Here is a 22,118-nt window from a genome sequence, read left to right on the forward strand (position 1 = left end):
TCCATTGCGAAAACAAGCATATTTCATACAAAACACTTAAGTCCAGTCCACCTTACCCTGTAATAACTAGGTAATTGTCTTCCTTGTTACTGATAACTAACATGGATATTAGCTTGTTATTACCTACTTATTCCGAGCCATAATGTAAAGTGCTACTGCAATCGTTTTCTTTTTTTATACATATAACAGATTCTGTACAACAGAATGGAAATGCCACTTTCACTGTTTAGGAAAATGAGGGCTTGCTTTAACATTTCCCCCCCCCGATTGTCATGACGTTACATTGAAAAGCTTACAGACTGTTGATATGACACTGTGTCCCGTCTTTGTTCACAGAATATATATATATATATATTAAAAAAAAGTAACTTAGCTTCCGTTGGTTCCTAAAATCATGGCAACAGTTTTCTCTCAAAGAAATTATTCTCTGTACCACATCGGGTAAAGCAATTGTGGCGTTATGATGATACAACGTTACGATGATTAAATTAATATTTAGTAAATACTTCTCATACAGTATTTCCATAGTATATTCTTATACAGTTATTATATAACACTCGTCATCCATTTAGGTTAGAGTAAGGGGCAGTAAAGGAACTATGGCAGGTACAGTATGGGTGACCAGAGCAAACTGCTAGTTTAGTGACAAATGCAAAACAACATCACAACTTTCTCTGGTCACACCCTTAAAGTAAAGTATATCTTGGCTTGATGTTGTGTAACAGGACTTTACATCTGGTGATTTGCCAAATGCGGCACAACCCAAACAGTATGTCATCTTTTATTTAGCATCATACTGTGTGTTAGGGTTAGGGTTAGGGTCAGGGTCAGGGTCAGGGTCAGGGTCAGGGTTAGGGTTAGGGTTAACCCTAACCCTAACCCTAACCCTAACCCTTGTTATTTACAATACATACTTTGTTTAAGGTGTGACCTTTTCTCCTTTTCTCACTACCATCTCTGTTCAATTATAACATACTGAAAATCAGTAGAACGTTTAAATGGCTTTCATTTAACCCAAAAGTAAAAGAATGATTCTTAAAGGAATCATAAAGACTTGGAAAAGGTCTGCGGTCACGATCCGTATGGCACAACATAAAAACACCAACCTAATCCATTTGCTTTCAAGACCGTATGAAAGTATCTTTTGTCTTTAGCACTTTTGCATCTCAGCCTCGTGACAGAAACACCACAAGTACAGCAGCTGCACAAACAGTGAAGCAGTCAGAAGCGTCACGGGATTTTATAGTCAGCAAGAACAAAAACATCAGTCAGAAAAATAAAAATCCTCTAAAACACCCTTTTGACACTTTCAAAGTGAAACTGGTGAACATTATGTACAGGATTCCAAAGCTTAGTCACAAGGGGCCATTGACCCTTGACCTCTAACCTACATCATGGTGACATGCACTCATACAGTACGTGGTACCGTCTTGTTGGTGTGTCACCTTCTGGTCTCCTCTGTGCTTCGTTCAGTTCAGACAGAGCATGCCTCTTGTACCGGCAGCTGACACACCCTTTGGTATAGGTGATGTAACAATACTGTTTCAGTTTCATCATCTTCATCACCGTTATTATCAACACCATCATCATCATCATCATCATCAGCCCAGTAAGTGGGTGGAGGGTAGGCCCAGAGATAGCAGCTTTAGGATGCACCACATACATAGTTAATGCAGCTCCCGTTTCATGTATTGTATATCTTCTACTGTTTTCTTTTAAAAGCAGCCACAGCAGCAATGTAGTGAAAATTAACCTTTAGCCTATTGTCCATCTCATAGAAGGAGATGTCACTGTCCAGACACTCTTTTTCTCTTCTGAGCTTAACCGACCCGTTCTGTATCTGAGATGGGGGACGGCGGGGGCCTTTGGAGAAATGTGTGTTGTTGCTGTGTTTTAGGTAGAGCACGGTCTCCTCTCCACCGCGGTCCCTCAACTCGACCCGACGACACTCCTCTCAGACGGGTATCAAGCATACGTCTCTCCCGTCTTTAGCGCCACCAGCTCTGAGTCCTCGGAGTGACGGCCGTTTAAGTGTTCACTGTTGCAGTCGTGGTGGTACATGAAGGCGGGCACCTCTGTAATGGAGGTGGCCGTGTAGGAGGTGGATCGCATGGAGCAGTGTTCCCTCCGCCTCTGGCCCCACTGGGCCTTGTACTGCGTCCACAGCCTCTTCACGGCCGCCTGAACCTGAGGGAGGGACACACAGAGGCCGCACGCGGTACGTCAGGCCAGTGGTGCGGTGGAAAACACATGCAACAACAGCAAGGCAAACACATCGGCCAAACAGCTGACAGAGAGACATTGGGAACCAATAGAGAGACAATCTGATAGTGAGACATTAGGAACGGAAATCGTCACGTTATCCTGTGTCATCACGTGATGCTGTGAGAATGAGTGTCTAAAAATGGAAACCAAAGCAGAGTTTGACGTAGTTCTCAACAGACCTGACTAAGCAGGGACTTTCTAATTCCTCAACAATGCTACACTAATTTACGGAGGGAAAAATCAGGACACTGCAATTCCATGATCTAATGATGACAAAGCATATCGGCCAGTAGAAATCACTAATTGTAGTAATGAGACAGTCAAGGCAAACGGTGTGCCTTCATTGGTGCGTCTTGCTTGATGTCACAAATACAACATGAAAAAGTACTATGTTTCCCCCCATTAACCTACCTTGACAAAGAGCTATTCAATAAACTGGGCAGGTCTGTGCAGTTTGGCCACAGAATCAAATCTGGTTATGAACTCCCCCCCCCCCCCCCCCAAAAAAAAACCTAATGTCCCAAATAAAGAGACTAAGGAGACAAGGAGACAGGACTGGCCATTATGTAGCTGAGGCAAACAAACATCCCCCCCCAAAAAAACAATTACTGTGTGTCAATGCATCTTTTATCCTTCGGACACATCCAAATTGTTTACAAATTGAGTTCAAGTGACACTGATGTGATCTGGCTGTTCATGCATGAGCTAATAACTAACCTATTTTCCAGGCTCTGAGATAATTTCCAATGTATAAAACATGACTAAGATCCTGAGCCCTGATGAAGGCTCACAGTGTTTTTGTCAGTGCGAGACACCTCATGCTGAGTATCCTCTCTTTTTCTGGGTCTCCGCATTGTTTTCTACTTCTCATGCTAAGAGATGCTCTGATGGTCTCTGTCTCTCCCCTAGCCTGATCTACAGGCCAAGCACTACCTGTCAATAGCACGCGACCCCTGACCAATCAAACGCATTATCTATCAACCTATCAAACGCATAATCTCACCTTATAACATGCACGACGAAGGGGACCTAGCTTTGAAAGTTGTTCCGGCTGAGAGCATTCATCATATACATTAGTCCACAGGGGCTCGGTAATGCTAATACTGTACTTTAAGCTTCAGAGTTCAAGTTCATGCCTCTATTAAATGGATGAGTCTGAATTATGGACAGGCACTGGCGAACAGCTGCAGGCCGGGTGTGAGTGGGTGACACAATGATCCGCTCTCTGATTTTGAACCGTCTGAGGCATTCATGAAGTGTTTTTTCCCTCTTCACCTGAGACGCCCCTGCTTCTGTTTGCGCTGGAGTAAGCTCCCTCCCAAAAAAGGCTGTGTGCTAAATAACGCTCTCAGTCACTGGTGACAGAGCTCCATCCCCATGGGTCAATTCATCAATGTGTCATCAAATGCACAAGATGGCCCCTCTATTGACACAGGAAATGGGCCGTGACCAAACGTTCTGCTTTCTTCCTGAACAGTGTGCAGTGAATTCGTACTACACGGAAAGGCAATTCTAGTGTGACATCGTGGTATTTTATACATACTCAATTTTGGTTAATTTCACATACATTCTCATCTTGCGTACTGAAAACGCATACTAAATAGACCTCAGTATGAGTGTTCAGTCACGGCCATGGTCTGTGAAAATGGTCTGCTTGACTGGCCAGGCATGACATGCAAAACGGCACCAGCAATGAGCTGTTTCAGCACCGCCTGTCTCCGGTCATCGCTTTGACATGGTCACATGCATGCTGGCCTTTTCCAAAGGGTGAGTGTTCGACAGAGACACATGTAATCATGAGGGTGAAAACCAAGGAAATGCCCCCCCTTCTTATTTGTTGAAATTACGTGATAGAAATTCTTACCTCTCCATTGAAGAAGCAAAATATGGTTGCCACCAGCAAACCCTGGAAGAAACAAAACAAACATCACACTCTCACTCCAAAAAGAGAGACTTCTGGAGTACAGTAGGACAGTAGGCCCCTGCCACGTGATCGGTGGGGTTGCCTACCTGGTAATGCATTAATATGTGCATGATGTACTCGTAGACCTCGCCAGCCAGGCGGTTCTGAGGCCTCCAGGGGATGATGACAAACTGGATGCCCAGTAAAGGGACCAGGATCAGGGTGGCTCGCACTGCTTTCATGTACATGTTGGACTCTGCCCGGTGGGTGTCCCTCAGCTTGGTCACCAGCACTCTCACAATGTTCAACAAGAAGAACAGGTTCACCTGGAAGATAAGACAGTAAACGTAAATGTCCCTCGTGGCCAATCAGTGTCGTTTCAGTAGCTCAGTGGTTTGCTACAGCACCCCTCTTGGCCCATCAGTGTACTTTTGTAAACGTTGGATCTCTATGGCAACACGCATCCATTCACCAAAGTTTCATAAAAATTGCCCCGGTGGTGTCTGAGATATCGTGTGTAGAAGTCTGGTGATTATACGAACAACGTCATGAAAATTTAACCAGAACAAATTATGCTTAAACCCGTTGATTTTATGGAGTGATTCCTTGTGGATGTAAATGACTAAATAATTGGTTTAGAAGTGAGCTGACTTACGAGTAGCGCTGCCATGATGGGGCCGTGGACCACGAAGAGCAGATAGGTCTCCACACTCATCCAGCAGCTGGGAGGAAAAACACATTAATCACAGAGCTCTGGCTGTCTGTCTACTGCCCAACATACACACACACACACACACACACACACCACGCAGCCGTATCATTTATTTACAATACTGCAGGGGAACATTACTCACTTGTCATCAAAATACTTCTTCCTCGCCACGGCATGGATGGATGCAGGCACTAGGGGAAATCCTAGAATGGAAAGGACATGAGGACATTTGAGGTATGAAATTAGTGCAAATGTATCTATTGTTATGGAAAAACTTTCAATTACTGTAACTTGTTCTTAAGCCAGTTTAGTAATGCTACTAAACTGATAATAATGTGATATTAACACGTTGTTATATAGTGATCTAGTTATTACATAGCAATTACACTTCCCTTACACATTTAAAATATTTGAGAAATGTCAATGAAGGTTCAGATTCCAGACCACACTTGGGCCGACAGGATTCCCTTCCTCAACTCCAACAACCTCCATGTGCTAATCATGTTGTAACAAGCCCAACAACCCCACACGGGCAATTTCCTTTAATAATCTCATCTAGTTAAAATCCTGATCCATAAACAACATGATGGCAACGTTTATATTGTCTTTTTAATTTTAGCTCTGGCATAAATAGATCGTTTAGAAAGGCAGTGAAGCCCCTGCAGCATATTGGCTCAGATGGACCTGACTGTCCTTCATCCCTCTGGGAGCTGTGACAGATACCGCCCAAGGTTATCCTGCCATCTTTAATAACGGCTGACCATTAACAATTATATCGTCCACTTATCGGACAGGCTCAAACCGTGCCCATCATTCCTGCTTTGAACAGGGGGGAAACGGGACGTTAGAGGCCAACATCCAATAGAAAGCCCATTAAAGCTCTCAATCTGAACAGGGTTGAGTCACAGGAGTGCGGTCGTCACAGAAGGTGACCTTGGGGATTGTTTCTGACCCTGTGATGCGCCAACAGATTGTGTCCTGTTCTTGGTGACAAGCTGATTCATCTGTCATTCAAGCAATTGTGCCAGTTGTTTTCAATGTTCTTTACAGCTCCAGTGAACACCAGGGTGATGATATCTGAAGATACTGTCGCTTATGAATCATAATCCTAGAATGTACAATAGGGCCTCGAGGCTATAGGTGAGAGGAACTGACCATACGGTTAGTATCACACTGTAGCGTGCAACAAGCTGTAACACACATTGTGTTGCCATTTGAGCTTGGTTTCTCAGCCCCCTCAGGGATCATTAGCTTTTCTTCAATAAAGAGAGGAGAGTACAGAAATAGAAGAGAGTCATCTGATTGAGAAGAGAGTCATCTGATTGATAAGAGCATGGATGGTGTTCAAGACACCAAGGCTGTACGTTTCTTACTGAGTAAAATACGGTAAACACAGGATGACTGATGTGTCAATGTGAATCATTTAACTCCGTGTGAGAATTCTGTCTGAGGGTTCTGTTTGCTTGTTGGTTCTGACTCACCCCAGCCCAGGAGGTAGTACCAGTGTAGGTGCTGCTCCTCTGCAAACACAGCCACCACGATGAGAGTGTGCAGGTAGATCCCTTCACACAGCATCCAGAAGTAGTTACAGCCCAGCATGTACATGTGGAAGAAGTGTAGCACCTTGCAGCTAACCTGCAGTGAGTCACACAATAACAACATGATAGTCAACAAACACTGGCACGTTGCCCTACCAGCCCTGACAGAAAATCATTAGTGAGTATTACGCTTTTCTGAGAGGACGTTTATCCATTTACCCCCCTACTGAGTTACAGTGCAGCCTCCTGTCATATATCTGAAAACAAATGATTATGAAAACATTTACTCTGTTTCCGTGACAGTGTTTAACAGTGATGACCTCACATTGAGCTATTAGAAGAGAAAGGCTACTACACATCCTGTTCTATGATAGCAATTTGTGATTCTAAGTCGTCTGTCTTGTTGTCGTCCTGTGTGTCTCTCTTACTCAATGTTTTTCAGTTCATGGAGTTCAGTCTAGTCCTCTCAATATTAATGCAGGTGTTCCACAAGTTTCGATTCTAGGTCTACTGCTGTTTACCATTCACATAACTAATGTTGTCCTTGAACAATTGGAAATGACATCTTGATGCTGATGACTGTTGTCTACTCCTTTGCCACCTCAGCTCAGCAGGCCATGCTTGACGTTCGGTATGGTTTTGATTCTATTCAAAGATCGCTTGTTGATCTTAAGCTGAAATCAGTTGATCAAAGCAAAATTAAGTTAATGTTTTTCTCTGGATGCCGTAACACTGATTATAACGATTTGCATATTTGTACCCTGAAAGGAGCCCAAATTGAACAAGTCCTTCAGCATAAGTATCTGCACATTTTTACTGATGATAAACCGTCTTTTATAACACAAGGTTGAAAAACTGATCAACAATTTGAGAGTCCTGCTTCGCCTTCGAGAATAGGAGGATGATTGTCCAGGCGACACTCCTCCCTGTCCTCGGCTTTGGTGACACAATTTATATGTACGCAGCAGCCTCAGTTCTTAAACCACTAGACTCGGTTTATCACTCTGCTCTGCCGTTTGTTTCTGCACCCACCATTGTCTTCTATATCAGTCTATGGGTTGGGAGTTTATTGGATTTTATTTGTATATAAAGCAGTTCCTTTAAAACTACCATTTTACATTGTGTTTCATGGCAGGCATGTTCTCCGGAGTACCAAACCAGGTCCCAAGCTTAGCTAACGTTGGAACGACCTTCAAAACACACTCAAAATAGATTCTCTTGTGTCAGTGAGTTTAAGACCTTGATAAAGGATTCGTCATCCGAGGAATGCACGTTTTAATTGATTATATTGTGTAAATTGGCGTCGTAATATGAAATTAATGAACTGTATAATGTTTGTGATTCTGAATGTACATTTATGATTGTTCCATGTTCATAAGCAGCTCTTTTTTTTCTTTTCTTTTTTTTAAACAGACCTTGGTCTCAGTAGGACTTCCCTGCCTAAAGAAAGGTGTAATAATAACACTTTCCTCCTATTTTGGAAAACGCCATTTATTCTCTACATTTCCATTTTAGAGAATTTAAATGTCAGTGAAGGGTAAGATAGACTGTAGATATAGCATTCACTTGGACAGTCATATTCAGTGTGATGCATATTCACTGAGACTTGGCCTTCGGCTCTTCCATGTTCAGATTCCAAGAACGCAGCCCTCTGTCTGCAAGCATGTGTGCAGATCTAATTAGAAGATACTGGCATTGCTAAGCTAGTTTTAGCTAGGACACATATGCAGCCCTGAAAAGCTGTCAGTCATAACCTTTTTTTCGCCATATGTCTTCAATTCCCTCTCTCCCCGCCTTTCTCTTCTCCCGGGCCTAACATAGAGTCCAGATGCACCATCACATTTCCACCGATGGACAGTTAACTCATCTTGAGCCAGTTGGTGATCGGCTTTTCAACACACTGTAAGCACATCTAAACTCAAGTTTGTCTGTAAGGTTATGGATGTTTAATGGCACGGGGTTTACAGGACAAGGCACCAATGTCTGAAGACGTGTCTCATGGCCTCCCTAGTTTGACCTGAGCTCTGGAGATTCACTCCCTCTCACAGCTGGCAGACGCGTCCCTCTTGCTATCCACCAGAGAGAAAGAGAGCTTGTTCAACAGAGCAAGCTTACTCTCCCAACAGAGCACCGCGTCCCTAAATCACACATGCAGAACACAGCTCAAGTCTAAAATTGGCACTCCGGAGTTTCAGCATGTTCTTCAAAAAGACGTGTGCATTGTGTGCAACCCAGCTATTTTTCTTTATTTGAAATCAGGACCATGATGACCAACCATCTGTTTTCACTGGATCACCGCTCAGTGTGTGAAACCCAAATAAACAATTTGGTTTCTTGCGCTTATTAAAAATAGCTGTAATTTATATTAAACCGAAGACAGATTGGGAGAATCTGAAATGGAGCCTTCGTGCTAGAACATATCTATCCATATTCATTGTGAGGGCTGTCATTCCTCCCTGCCTGTTGGACAGGGTCAGATGGGAGATCTGAGTAAACACTCCACTGCGGATCTGCCAGATGGATTAGACATGAAGTCTGTTACCGTGGTGAGAACGTGATGGTACGAGGAGCAGAGCGCTGAAGCTGGAAATCAAACCCAGACGTGTTGTAGGTGCTTCTCTGTGTCTGGCTAAGGAACTCTCTAAAGAGATGCTTAAAAATAAAGACAGCTCCTGGTAACCAAATGTACACCTTAGACCCTCTGTACAACCCGTTGCCATAGACTACCGTACCTCTGAATCAACATGACGTATGATGTATTGGTTCCACTTGAAGCAAAGTATAACTTTGTTACAGAGCCTTCATAAAATCTTTATATGCCCTACACAATTTTCCCACTCTGCAACCCGATGCGCAGCCATGTTTCTTTGACCTCTGAAACGTCCTGTCTTACTATTTGACAAATGGTGGTCAACTCTTTGGAAGACAGAGACCTCAAACTCAGTTACTCTGTTCTGCTGAGTCAACCTCTGTAGCTCTAGCTAGAAATTGACATAATAATTTGTCTCTTAAAAAGCAACACCTAAAGCCTCAGCAGAGGACAATGTCTAATAACAGCATTCCATGGAGATGGATTTACCATCTTCACCTTAGCAGACCTCAAGATCCAAAGAATTCACGTCTGAAATTCAACAAGCAAGGCTCGATGGCAGCTGTTCAAATGTCTGACAGGGGAAAATCTGTGAGTGCGAAGAGAGGGAGAGCTCTGGGGTATGTCTATCAATAGCGTAACAAATTCAAGATATGGGAGAACGATGTGAAATTTAAAGTAAACCAATTTGAATGTTATATACCAGCATTTGAGGGCAATGTCACACTTGATGAGGGCCCCATCAAGACAGTTCTGTTGAAGGATAGCAAAACCCATGATTCATGTTAGAGAGCAATCACGATTTACACACGCACAGGTGAAGCGTAAACGAATCAGTTGTCCGTTTTTGGGGAACGGGCTCAAAGCACGGCTAAACTAGCCTGATGTTAGTTGAGCAATAGGGCCACTAGCTTTCACTGAACATCTTAAAATATGTTTTATTTGTTTTGAAAAGATTATCAAATAAATTACATAGAGAGGGACACTATCTAGGGTGTCCACCAACTCTGCACAGTGAGAGAAAACGCACTTTGATGAATTGTCACTTCCTCATGTTATAAAATATATTTTACCAAAACAATATGATCCTTCATGTTGTGAATTGTTCAGCGGGGTAGTTCTCCAACATATAATTAGCATTTTATCAAAACAGTCGGATTTCGTAACCTCATACATCCGATAATAAGCACCGAGCACTGTCGATAGAGTGCTGCCGCGATCTCGCAGCAACATTTGAGGATTTTGATGGGGTCGTCTTCAAAGTTGTTTCCGCGAGTCACAAAAAGCTAAATAAGGATCATACAAGCTGAATTAAATGTAAAAGGCTTCGAAAATAAAACGATCGCGGTATGCTCAGTGCTCCATTTACATACCCTTTGTGTTCATATGAAAAGCATATACTAGAATATGAAAATACTAAATGTCATGTCTCAAAACCGATCTATCTTACCTCTGTATTGTTTTATGTTCTGGTAGCCAAATTTGAGTTACAGTAGTACCCTAGCTCTATATATATGGGATACAATTTTCCAGATTTTTTACCACTTTTTTTTCTCTGGCCTCCATTGATTTAATCACCCTAATGTTGGCCAACCTTCAAGGTAAACACTCCAATAACTTTAGGAACGATTATATGGAGACATGCGGTTTGGATCACTGGCTTTCTTAGAGGATTTTCTACACAATGAACATATTATTTTACCCATTGGTAAAAAAAAAAAAAAAAAACATTTTTGATTGGATACCCTACCCTATCCTGTGTATTTAGAGAGGAAATACATGTCTAAAACAGGTGATACTTACTGGATTTTTGGCCACTATGGGGTTGTTAACTACTGCTGTGAGGTAGAGGAGGGTGAAGGCGGAGTTGAGCACGTAGGAACAGAAGAGGTTCTTGTGCAGTGTGATCCTTTGGCAGCTCAGGTTGCTTGAAGAAGACACACATTTAATATGGTTAACATACAGTACGGTGTGATGTGGGCCTGGCAGCAATACACCACAGCGAACATTCATAAATGCAGCAAACATTCATAAACGTTTACAAATTATTGTTGCCAAAAGCCGGTTGTTGTATTTTCAACTGTGAAAACCGTAATTTGGGAACACAGAGTGGTTCGTCACAGATCTTTGGGTAACACTTTAAAGTCGTTTTCCTTCATAGGAGTTTACATTTATAAGTAGTTTACATATTGACAGTAAACTGATATTTCAGTATTCATGAACATCTTCACCATTTATGAAGAATTATAATTACAAAGCACTTATAAGCATTTATTATCATAAGTCTTTGTGATGGCATATCAATGAAATGTATTATATAGTGTTGTTGGTTATTTATCTTCAATACAACGCAGGAGTAGTATGTGAAATAAGCAAAGTAATGCCACTATTGATTCTCACACATGAAAGACATCAAAGATATTTCTTGGGGAAATATATGCTAATCTTGAATGAGAGAATGTATCAAATATGTCAAATAATTAATATTTAAGATGAAAAATAGTTTCTGCCTTTTGCAATAAAAACTAATCTGCAACATCAACATATTTCATCTTACAAACAAGATCTTTCAGCCTTTGATGAAGTAAACAGGACAATAAATAATGACTACTCTGGCATTTTAAAGTCTAATGAGATAGTCAGATGTTGCTGTGGTTAGGGAATGTAAAACAGAATGATTACAGTTTTTCCAGGATTCTCACCAAAAAAATGTGAGCAAATTACAGTCCTTCATAGGCTTTTGTAAACAGGTATAACAATACACAAACTAACTTGAGACATACTTCTGAAATAAGAGCTTACTCAATATTGTGTAATAGGTCTCTGGGGTGCTTCTTGGTCTTCTAGAATGTTGATACCATATAAACTGCAAAATCGGTCATTTAATAAATAATTGGAAATAAATGCTTTGATCATGAAACGCCTTATTATCTATACACAGATGTGTTAATGGAATCAAATTATATTTTTTTATACCAAGGGTTAGTCAATGAATGCTTGCAATTGTAAGCCACCACACTCTCTAAAACAATAATCTAAGATAGCTTCAACAGAGTTTACTGGAGCAACTGAGTGAAAACACCTTGTGCCAATTATGTTTACGAACAATTTCCTGTTAGTTGTCTGCGGCCAATAAGAAACTAATCTTGCAGTCTTGCTGTAAATCAGTCTATAATAGCCAGTTAAATAATATCAGTAGGGCTGTAAAACAGTGTTATCGCTAACACCGCTTCATTGTTGCATTTGGGAACAGTAAGTCCCAGTTTTGATGGTCAGACATACAAAATCACAAAGGAAATTGCACAGAATAGAGTAGCTGGCAAATGTTTACACTACATGGTGACATTTTATCTGATAGGGCTGTCAAAACACAGGCATTTGTATAACAACAGCATTATGTATGCCCTATCACAGGCTCAGACACTTCAGATAAAAAGTTAGGCAGTATTTTCTAACCAACAACATTTTTCCGCAGCTAGCTTGAGTATTTTTATCTGGGAATCCTGGCTTTGCTAAAGTAGAGCCATAAATAAGAGGACAGTGCAGCTGTACCCCGTCAAATACCACTGTTAACTTCACATCTGGAACCAATAAGACAACATTAAGACTTGACGTTTAAAGAGATCAGGATATAAATACAATAGCCTGATCATAAAACTATGCTCTTCTGAAATCAACGCTCTGCCGGTTTTGAAACGTAATTGGGTCATAATTAGATGATTGCTTGGTCATTCTAATGGTGTGTTTGGTGCCGTGTGAGGATGTACTCTTGTCATACCTTAAACTACAGAAGTCTGAGGGTTTGACTTTGGTTTGGAGAATAAGCTGCTACCGAGATGGGCAATAGTACACCTACGTCTTAGCTGGATTTATGATGTAGCACATTGCAGTCTGTTACAAGATATGCAGCTGCATTTGTGCAGCTAACACCCTGTTACTATATCCATAAGACTTTAAGACATGTACAGTTTCACAACTGCAGGTTTTTTTACTTCCCCAAGTACACACTGTTGCACAACAGTGCAACAGTGCCAGTTTTATCTCTCAAAGTGGTCTTCATAGTAATGGTTTAAATATTTACTTGTCAAAGAAATGTGATGGCCATAATTGGGTTAGGGATACGTTTTTGGATAGACTGGGATTTCACGAGTCAAGGTCATTTTCTTGAACAAATTGCCCTGAAGGGAACTTTTCCTTCCTCCTACACCTCGTTAGCTTTGATGCGACCACCTTTTCAGAGACCTTTCATTTAGATTCTTCGGCAGTTCTTCTTTCTAAATAAGCCTTCCTATACTCTCTTCTGCAGGATCCTATGTGTGATGGGAGACTGTAGAGGGTGTTCAGGTTGCACCGTGTTCCTCCAATGAGACCACAACCAACTTATTTCATGACTGTTCTGAATTCATGGCTTGAACTCTTAAATGTCCATGAAATGGATCTGCCTGTAAAGTAGTTATACAGAAAACTAAGCCTGCACGAAATTAGGGGAACATCTCAAAATGAGTACAACATTCAGGAACACTTATTGCTACTCTTAAAATGAGAGGACCTAATTCACAGGAATAGCATGGACCCAGCTAATGAACCAGTTATTACTGCACCATAATCATCACGTATTCAAAAACAGCATTCACATTATTCATACAGCAGTTATTTTTAAATTGGGTAAATGTTACACATTTCCATAATTACTACATAATATGTAATTCATCCAAACCGATATAAGAATTTTAAAAAATGACATCTAATCAGCTATCTGGGCTATCTCTCAGCTATTTAGATGCAGCCTAGTTTAATCACAAACAATAACAAATGGGAATGTTGTGTGGAAGTAACTATCATAACCCATCGCAAATATTTCCATAATTGCGAGAGAATTGAGTCTCAAAATTACATTTCTACAGGCTTGCATTACCAAGGGCATCTCGGAGAAAACACTCTTTAAACTATAGTTTCAATCAAGCATTGGCAATGACAAGATGAACGATCACCTCTCGATAAACCAACTCTTGCATCTTTACAGGAGGTGTACTGCATTAATCACATCAGTCATTGTCATCACAACTGTTGTTTGGTCAGAAACACTCACGTCCCACGTATTGAATATAAAATGATTATACAATCAGGCTTGGGGTATTTGGATGGCTCCGCTCTTTTGAGAGGGCCCTGTCTGGGAGTTATAAATGACCACTACAACAGATACAAATTACATGGCAGGGAGCCCATACAGTATCTTTCAACCCCCATGAGAGACGTGGTGGGAATAAAAACTATAGCCATACTCTCATAGCACAGTAACGACCAACAGTACCAGCAACAATACTGTAGGCTACATTTACATTTACATTTATGGCATTTAGCAGATGCCTTTATCCAAAGCGACTTACAACAAATACATTTGTCTAAGTAAGTGGATCATCTATCCATCAGTCACCATAAGAAAAAGTAATCAATGGTGGGACCAGGGGCTATTGGCAGCCACAGGGGCTACAGAGAGGTGGTCTGACCACTTAAATATGCCCCCATATCGATGTGTAACATGTGTAACACGTGATTGTGTCAGGTGTGATCAGCTGATCTGTCACCTGGCAGTAGCACTGACGTAGAGTGTGTTGTCTCAATCAAGCTCGCTCTATTTAATATTATCATGGGCATCATCATGAATGTCATCATCAGATTCACCCTCGTCATCATCATCTCCATCACCATTACAATCATCATTATACTCTGAGGATAGAAATGATTTAAAGACGGACGTGAAAGTTTATGTAATTATTTAATCGGAGCCGATGTGTCTTTACATCTGCAATCACAGGAACTAAAAGGTGACCTGGGTAAACAGTGCAATGCTGGGGGGGAGAAGGAGAACAACAGTACAAATCACCCATATTTACCTGAAGTAGAAGAATATGGCCAGGGAGATCAGCAGGGAGGCTATAGATAAAGCATGGCCCACGATGGCCATGTAGTACAGGATAAACACCATCTGGAAAAAGCACACTGAGTTAGACCTGTCAGAACTCACCCATGAACCACCTTTTTTTAAATTTTTAATCTTTATTTTATTATCTTTCCAACTCGTCTTTTATGTCTTCGTTCACCCTAGAGGGGCTCTGATTCCTGGTATTTTTAGTCTGCTAATTTCCATGTCTAAATCTTTTCATAGCAATGAAATGTTTAGCCTGCGCCACATTTAAAGGAACGTTATCCAGCTCAATTTGAACAATAGTTCCCCCTTTCGTCCTTTTCATTATGCAACGGCAAAATGGGATCAAGTGTATTGGAAAGAATAGGACGAATCATGCCATGACCCCTGACCTTTAACTTGTCCTTAGTGTGGGAATTACAGAGGGTGTAGTTGGACCACGTTCTGTTTGTCTCTGGGTGGCGAAACCAATGGCCATTATCGCCGCAATATTTTGTGACTTTTTCTGAAAGAAAAGAAAGTAAAGTAAGACGAATTAGACACACTTTCACTTTTAAACTGGGCAGCATGTCTATAAGCTCCGCTCCCATTTGAAGCCATGAATAATTCAAAGATATGGATATTTTTAAGTCAAGCCCTTTGAAACATAGTGATGCATGTATCACGAGGAGCTACAGACTCAGAGCTTTGTGCCCGCCAAGCCTTGCCTGTCGAGTCAAAGTCAGGGAAGTAGTTGGGGCAGTTCTGAGAGTTGAACGTCCCGGCCGGGGTATCGTCCCAGCACAGCCAGCCATCCCAGGTGCGATTACAGAACAGACCTGCACCGCCAACGAGACACCAATCACCAATACTACTCAGTCAACTGAGTCAAACAGGGCACGCATAAACATCACTTTAGATGTATCTGTTCAATGTACTCATTTGTCATTCGTACAGTACAGCAGTGTGTCAGTGTCAGTGACACTGTGTGTTCTATGTCTGTGGGACTTGTGACTGTAACTTTCAGTGTCAACCGAGACATATATGACACTATAAAACAATTTCTCATTGGAATCTGCTCTGTTAAGCCTCACCACAGAGACACCACTGTAACCACACACTGAGGGAGAACCATCGTCGTGTTCATTACCTGTTTTGTTGTAAGGTTGGTCTCGATTCATCTTCTCAAAGCATTTATATTGCCCGTCGATGATCTTCTTCCTCTCCTCCTCTTTCTGAGTGACCATCGGGCTGACCTTGGTCCCCACTGTGGGCTCAGACCCTGTGTCTACCAGAGCATGAGGTGTTGCCTTCTGGGGAAGAAGACATGCAACATGGCAGACGCCATAACAAAGACACAGACACAAGACTGCCTCAGATGTCCTACAGTCATAGGCTTATGCAAAGAGTCAGAAAAGCAGGTACGATACCCCGAAACATGTCTAGAATGAGGTAGTGTGCAGTACAGTAATAATAATAAACCCTGACTGATAACTTTTTAACAGAGCCCATTTGTAAATGGTCTTTTTCCTTGAAGAACAGCCAGGAAACACAGTAAAAAAGAAATCTAATATGTAGACTATGACATGGTAAAGAATTAGAACAACCAGCTACAAGCCTGAACAAACACACTACTGGTTCATCCATTAATCACACAGAACCAATCAATCTTCAATTACCTTTAATTTGTCCTTGGAGAATGTCAGACAATTGGACCAGGTTTTATTAATGGAGGGACTTTGGACCCAATTACCCGATTCATCACAATATTTTGTCACTATCCCTGAGCAAAAAAAGAGAAAAAATTGTTTGTGGTAGTTGTTAGCGATGTAATTTCAGTGATGAGTAATGGCAGCTTGGCCCCTGCAGAATCCATCACTGAGGTAATAGTGACGGGACATGATGCTGATCTGTATGCCTGCATGCTGATATGTCGATAATAGGGGCTCACTATGGGTTTCTGATATGAATTCTAATAGACTACGGCCTCTTGTCTTCAGCTGGCCGCAAAACGGATGCAAGTCCAAACGCAGGCATTGGCAATTTGTGTCGGGACGGGAACAGGTGAAATTACTATCCGCTCGCACTCAAGTGGGCGGAGTAGCGGTAATAGAGGCCTATTCATGAAAATGAGCGGGTCAAGTGCCATTAGGATTAAAATAGAGCCCAGACACTCTTGACCAAACTTTCAGCTTCAACATACTACATCTCTTTTGGGCAAGAAAATGCAGTGTTAGAATAATATATGGTGAACTGACTAACCAGCTGCTTATCCCTGCCGAGCCGCTCATCAACTGCCTTAAATCTACGTAAAATAGAGCTTTCATAGACAGCAGGCTTCAACCGGCGGAGGGTGACATCACCTGGAAGTTGCACCACCAGGAAATCTATTGTGTACGCCCATTATGCCCATTATTCTGGCTCTAATTGCAGTAGTAAAGTGTATCTGCTAAAATCAGATGAGGTTACAGTACATGGCATGCTATTGCTCCTACCTGCCCTTTGCTCAGGTGTGTCTCTGTAATCTCTAACCTCTAATCTCTAATCACCTGTTACCTGTCCGGTTCCCTTAGTGGAGATGAGACCATCTGTCAGTGTCTCTTACCCGTGGTGTCCAGTCCGGGGTAGTCTGGGCAGTTACGCGTGGCATAGGTCCCAACAGGGGTCTCGTCCCAGCACTGCAGACCATCCCACATGCGGCTACAGTATTGATCTGGATGAGGGAGAGGATTATGATATCTATATCTGGATATTGATAGAATAACATGATACTGTATCTCCCTGTTGTTTAGCAAAATAACAATGACTGATGTCCAGCCTACACTTTCATTAACAGTAATGTATATCAGTATGTTGTTACATAATTGTAATTGCCTTGTAATTGTAGTTTCACCTTATTAGTTTTTGCTAAGTGGGATATGTACTGTAACTACTGTGACAAAATCACTCAGTAACAACATGTTAATACAATTTATAACAGTGTTACTACACATGTATAAGCAAATTCAAGTAAAGCATTACAGCAACTGGATTTTGCTATGGTACAATTTGAATGCATCTTTGGGTTTGAAAGAGGTAATGTTGTGCTTGAGTGCAGGTAGCAGCATTTATATTACCTCAGCCTATGACAAGGAAGAGCTGATAAGATATCCATCCGCCACGACTTATGTGACAAAGGTATCTATACTGATACTCTCTCAAAGAGCTACACGAATCGAATCAGAGCCTCCCCTTAAGTAGTGTAATTCGATTTGGGCTTCACCTGTTCTGTTGTGAGGCTGGTCTCTGCTCAAGAGTTCAAGACATTTGTATTGACCTTCAGCCGTGGTCTGGCTTTCTCCCTCCATTATGGTCAACATGGGTCTGAGAGATGAGTCTGGAGTGGGCTCAGGTTTGGACTCTGACGTACCTGCAACAGTTCCGCTCTGTAAAGACACAACCGCTACATCTTTACCACCAATTTAGTAATTTAGTCCAACATCACAGTGACTGTTAGTTAATGTTGTATGTGTATGTTGCACCTGTGCTACGCTTAAACATAGTGTCCCAAGGATTGAATGAAGATGAATTGTATTGCATTGTATTGTTTTTTTTATTGTAGTGTATTGTATTATAATAACATTGGCCTTTTTATTTTTTAATATGAATGTGTTATGGTCTAGAGTAGTGTAAAAGTAATTAACTGATTATGAGGTCACAATATATTGTACTCCCAAATTTGCGTGGAGGTGATTAATAAGCTACTCTCTTTAGTGTCCTTCACATCCATTGTGTGTGTCTGTGATGGGGTGTGATGGGGTGTGATGGGGTGTGATGGGGCCACCAAAAAGCATTGGACAAATAGAACATTATCCAAGAGCTTTGCTCAAGAGAGCTCCATGGTACCTGACTTGACTGAAACTTGCTTTTAACTGCTTTCAGGAGGACAGCGTGCAACACCCCAGATATACTTTCTGATGTTACCAATCTGTCTGCATTTGAGAACTCACAATAGAACTCAAAAAGGTGATTTTCTGGGTGCCTGTGCCTCTCCCCTCCTATCTGTGATGTATTGTCTGGTTTGGAAGCAGCTTAAATAACGGAGCTCTGCTTCTGAAAAGCCGATCGCGATAACACCTCTCTCACAAAGATGAATGGAGGAAATCAAGATTCAAAAAGCATCTGTGTCCGACGCACTGTGAGTGTGACTCATCTCACTAATATGTATACAGAGAGCACCGGGCCTTTCTGTTCTCCCTACTTCCACACTTTAATTAATTCTACATGAATATTAACAGGATAGCGTGGAGAGATAGTCCTAGGGCCTTTCACAAACAGTTCTCACTCTCTCTCACTCTCTTTCTATTAATCTCATCCCTTCACAAAGCACCGACGGGCCACGCTTCGGGACGAGAGAGAGAGGTGAGGCGTTTCTCCTGGGTACGACACAGAGAGGTGAGGCGTTTCTCCTGGGTACGACACGTCATTCTTACCTGAGAATTCAAAGCATACACAGCAACACAAAACAAGGTAGCTGAGAGTTCTCGTCTGAGTGCTGATATCCCATGTGCTGTCCCATGTAGCAGTTTAGCAGCCGTACATATGATGTCACTCCAAACATTGAAGTAAATGACGTCATACATACGACCACCAGGCCACCACCAATATCATCTTTAAGGTGCTTAATGAAATAACAACAATTTGTTGAGTAAACCTGTCGAGTCAAAGTCATTCATCATTTATATCGTATTACACTTGAATGAAATGAGAGCATTTTTATTACATTCCAAGAGTCTCGCAGGAGACAAAGACAGCAGAACCATGACCATTAGACAGATTAGCATGTGTCCAGGTGACCCTATACTGTACACTTAGACAGGCACATTTCATTTACAGTACAATGACATGGCAAGAAAAGTTATCAACAGCAATTTGTCGTGTGAAAATTGTACTTTACATTGAGACAGACAAATAGAGATTAATCATATTAATCAAACTAATGACCTTTTGGTTCACATGTAACCCCCAACAGATTTCCAAACATAGGTGTCCCGAATTAATTTAGCTAACAAAGAAACATTTCTACATGCAGCACAGGGGAGGCTGGTGGAGGACAGAGGACAGGCTCATTATAATGCATGGAATGGAACACATCCATGTTTATACCATTCCTCCTTCCATTGCATGCATTACAATTGTCCTTCCGATTTCTGCCTCCTCCAGCCTGCCCTGAGGCAGCACCGGTACATCGTCTGCAACAAAAGGCTAATGATGCGTCTTCATTTAACATCTAATACATCACTCCTGTATGCAACATAATATCCTTTCATGTAAATTACTGTGCAACATAATATATTCAATTGGTTGTTTCAGGGTCATAAAGAGACAAAAGGCAAGAATTTGGCAATTGTGCTTTTGTAATTGGTGACCACTAATGGCTGAAGTAAATATGATGAGGGACGGTAAAAGCACACACACACGCACACGCACACGCACACGCACACGCACACGCACACGCACACACGCACGCACAAAAAAGTATTGCTGAGATGCAGCTTCATGGCTGAGGGACCTTCTGCTTTTTTGGGTCAGCCAAGCTTCTAATTAACAAACTGTACCAATTAGTGGTTTACGGATTGGTGAGCTACATCAAATTAATCTTTCAGATTTTTGCTGTGTTGAAAACTATCAGACCAAAACTAATTCACGTATACTGTTGAAATGTAGTAAGTACGTATAATATAGTAAATGTAAACAGTAAACAGTACACAGTACAATTCAAAAAACAGTAGCTTACCATTTGAACTGATACCCCCAGCTGCCCAACAGCACTACCTGCTGATCATCTTCACTAGAGACAATTTGCACTCACCCCTGCACAACACCTACACCTACACACACACACACACACACACACGCACACACACACACATGCACACACACACACACACACACACACACACACACACACACACACACACACACAGGCGCACACACACACACACACACACACAGACACACAGACACACACACACACACACACACACACACACACACACACACACACACACACACAGACATACTCGCAACCCACTTCCATCATTGCTGCTATATTATATGTATACTATTTATCATATATCATATTCCACTCAAGGCTACACTTACTGTTTGACTGCTATTACTATTGATTGTATAGTTTGTATTGTATTGTTATAATGTGTGACATTGTTATTACTCTATTTTATTTTATTCCTACCTTGTGTTTCACTGCACTGTTGAGAGCATGTGTAAAGCACTTCATTGTACATTTACAGCTGTATCCTGTGCATATGATAAATACACTTTGATTTGCACAGTTGCAGAATCACAAAAGCAGTCTAGTCCTGTGAAATATTGTGTTAATAATTTGTGTTCATTAAGCTGAAGATGAACTCACCACCATGAACGATATCAAAAGCCAGTAGATGCCTTTTAACTCCATAATGCCTGATTCCAACCAAGTCTGTGGAGACAGAGAAGAAAAGGAAGGAAAAAAGTAAAGACATGTATTTTCAACCATACAATTGTGTGTGTGTGTGTGTGTGTGTGTGTGTGTGTGTGTGTGTGTGTGTGTGTGTGTGTGTGTGTGTGTGTGTGTGTGTGTGTGTGTGTGTGTGCGTGTGTGTGTGAGTGTGTGTGTGTGTGTGTGTGTGTGTGTGTGTGTGCGTGCGTGTGTGTGAGAGTGTGTGTGTTAATGTTAGTTAATCATTCTGCAGTCAGGGTACTGCAGCAGTGCTGCCTCCTCAGGTTTGATGGCTGGGAGTCAGATTAGGATTCCCTGCAGGTCTCTTTACTTTGGCCCAGTAGATTCCCATTGTAAGCCCATTACTGTGCTGTGTAACGCCAATCACTCTGCCTCTATTTGCTCACAGAGCTGGTGTACATCAGTGAGCATGTCACTGTAACAGGTTAGAGGAACAGACAGGTTCATAGAGTTTGGTCCTGAGAGTCACTTGTAGAAGTCATGCTATAGGTTGGGGTATAATGTTGCTGTGGTTGAACACTTTGTGAGTTTGCTGATGAATGTAAATCTAATACCTGTGTGGCTACCTACACAGAGGTATTAAACACTTGTACATCACATTTGCCACAATGGTTGAAAAAACTGATGGTAGATCTGTGTAGAGTAGTCTTCATCCCACTCCGGCAGAATGCCCTTCTGCTGCCAGCCTAGTGCCAAACCCTCC

General features: G+C 41.7%; 1 protein-coding gene across 1 annotated transcript; it reads right to left on the bottom strand.

The window, feature by feature from the left end:
- Positions 1 to 1,965: 1,965 nt before the first annotated feature.
- calcr (calcitonin receptor) lies at positions 1,966 to 21,373 on the bottom strand (the record flags this gene model as incomplete). Its single annotated transcript, XM_083680837.1, has 15 exons — positions 1,966 to 2,187; positions 4,130 to 4,171; positions 4,276 to 4,494; positions 4,824 to 4,890; positions 5,023 to 5,083; positions 6,362 to 6,515; positions 10,812 to 10,935; positions 14,903 to 14,994; positions 15,327 to 15,439; positions 15,642 to 15,752; positions 16,064 to 16,226; positions 16,593 to 16,696; positions 17,519 to 17,626; positions 18,176 to 18,338; positions 21,329 to 21,373. The coding sequence occupies 15 exons, from the start codon at positions 21,371 to 21,373 to the stop codon at positions 1,966 to 1,968; spliced, it is 1,788 nt and encodes a 595-aa protein (XP_083536963.1).
- Positions 21,374 to 22,118: the final 745 nt, after the last annotated feature.

The sequence above is a fragment of the Argentina silus genome, assembly GCF_951799395.1.
Source record: "Argentina silus genome assembly, chromosome: 11".
Taxonomy (NCBI): domain Eukaryota; kingdom Metazoa; phylum Chordata; class Actinopteri; order Argentiniformes; family Argentinidae; genus Argentina; species Argentina silus.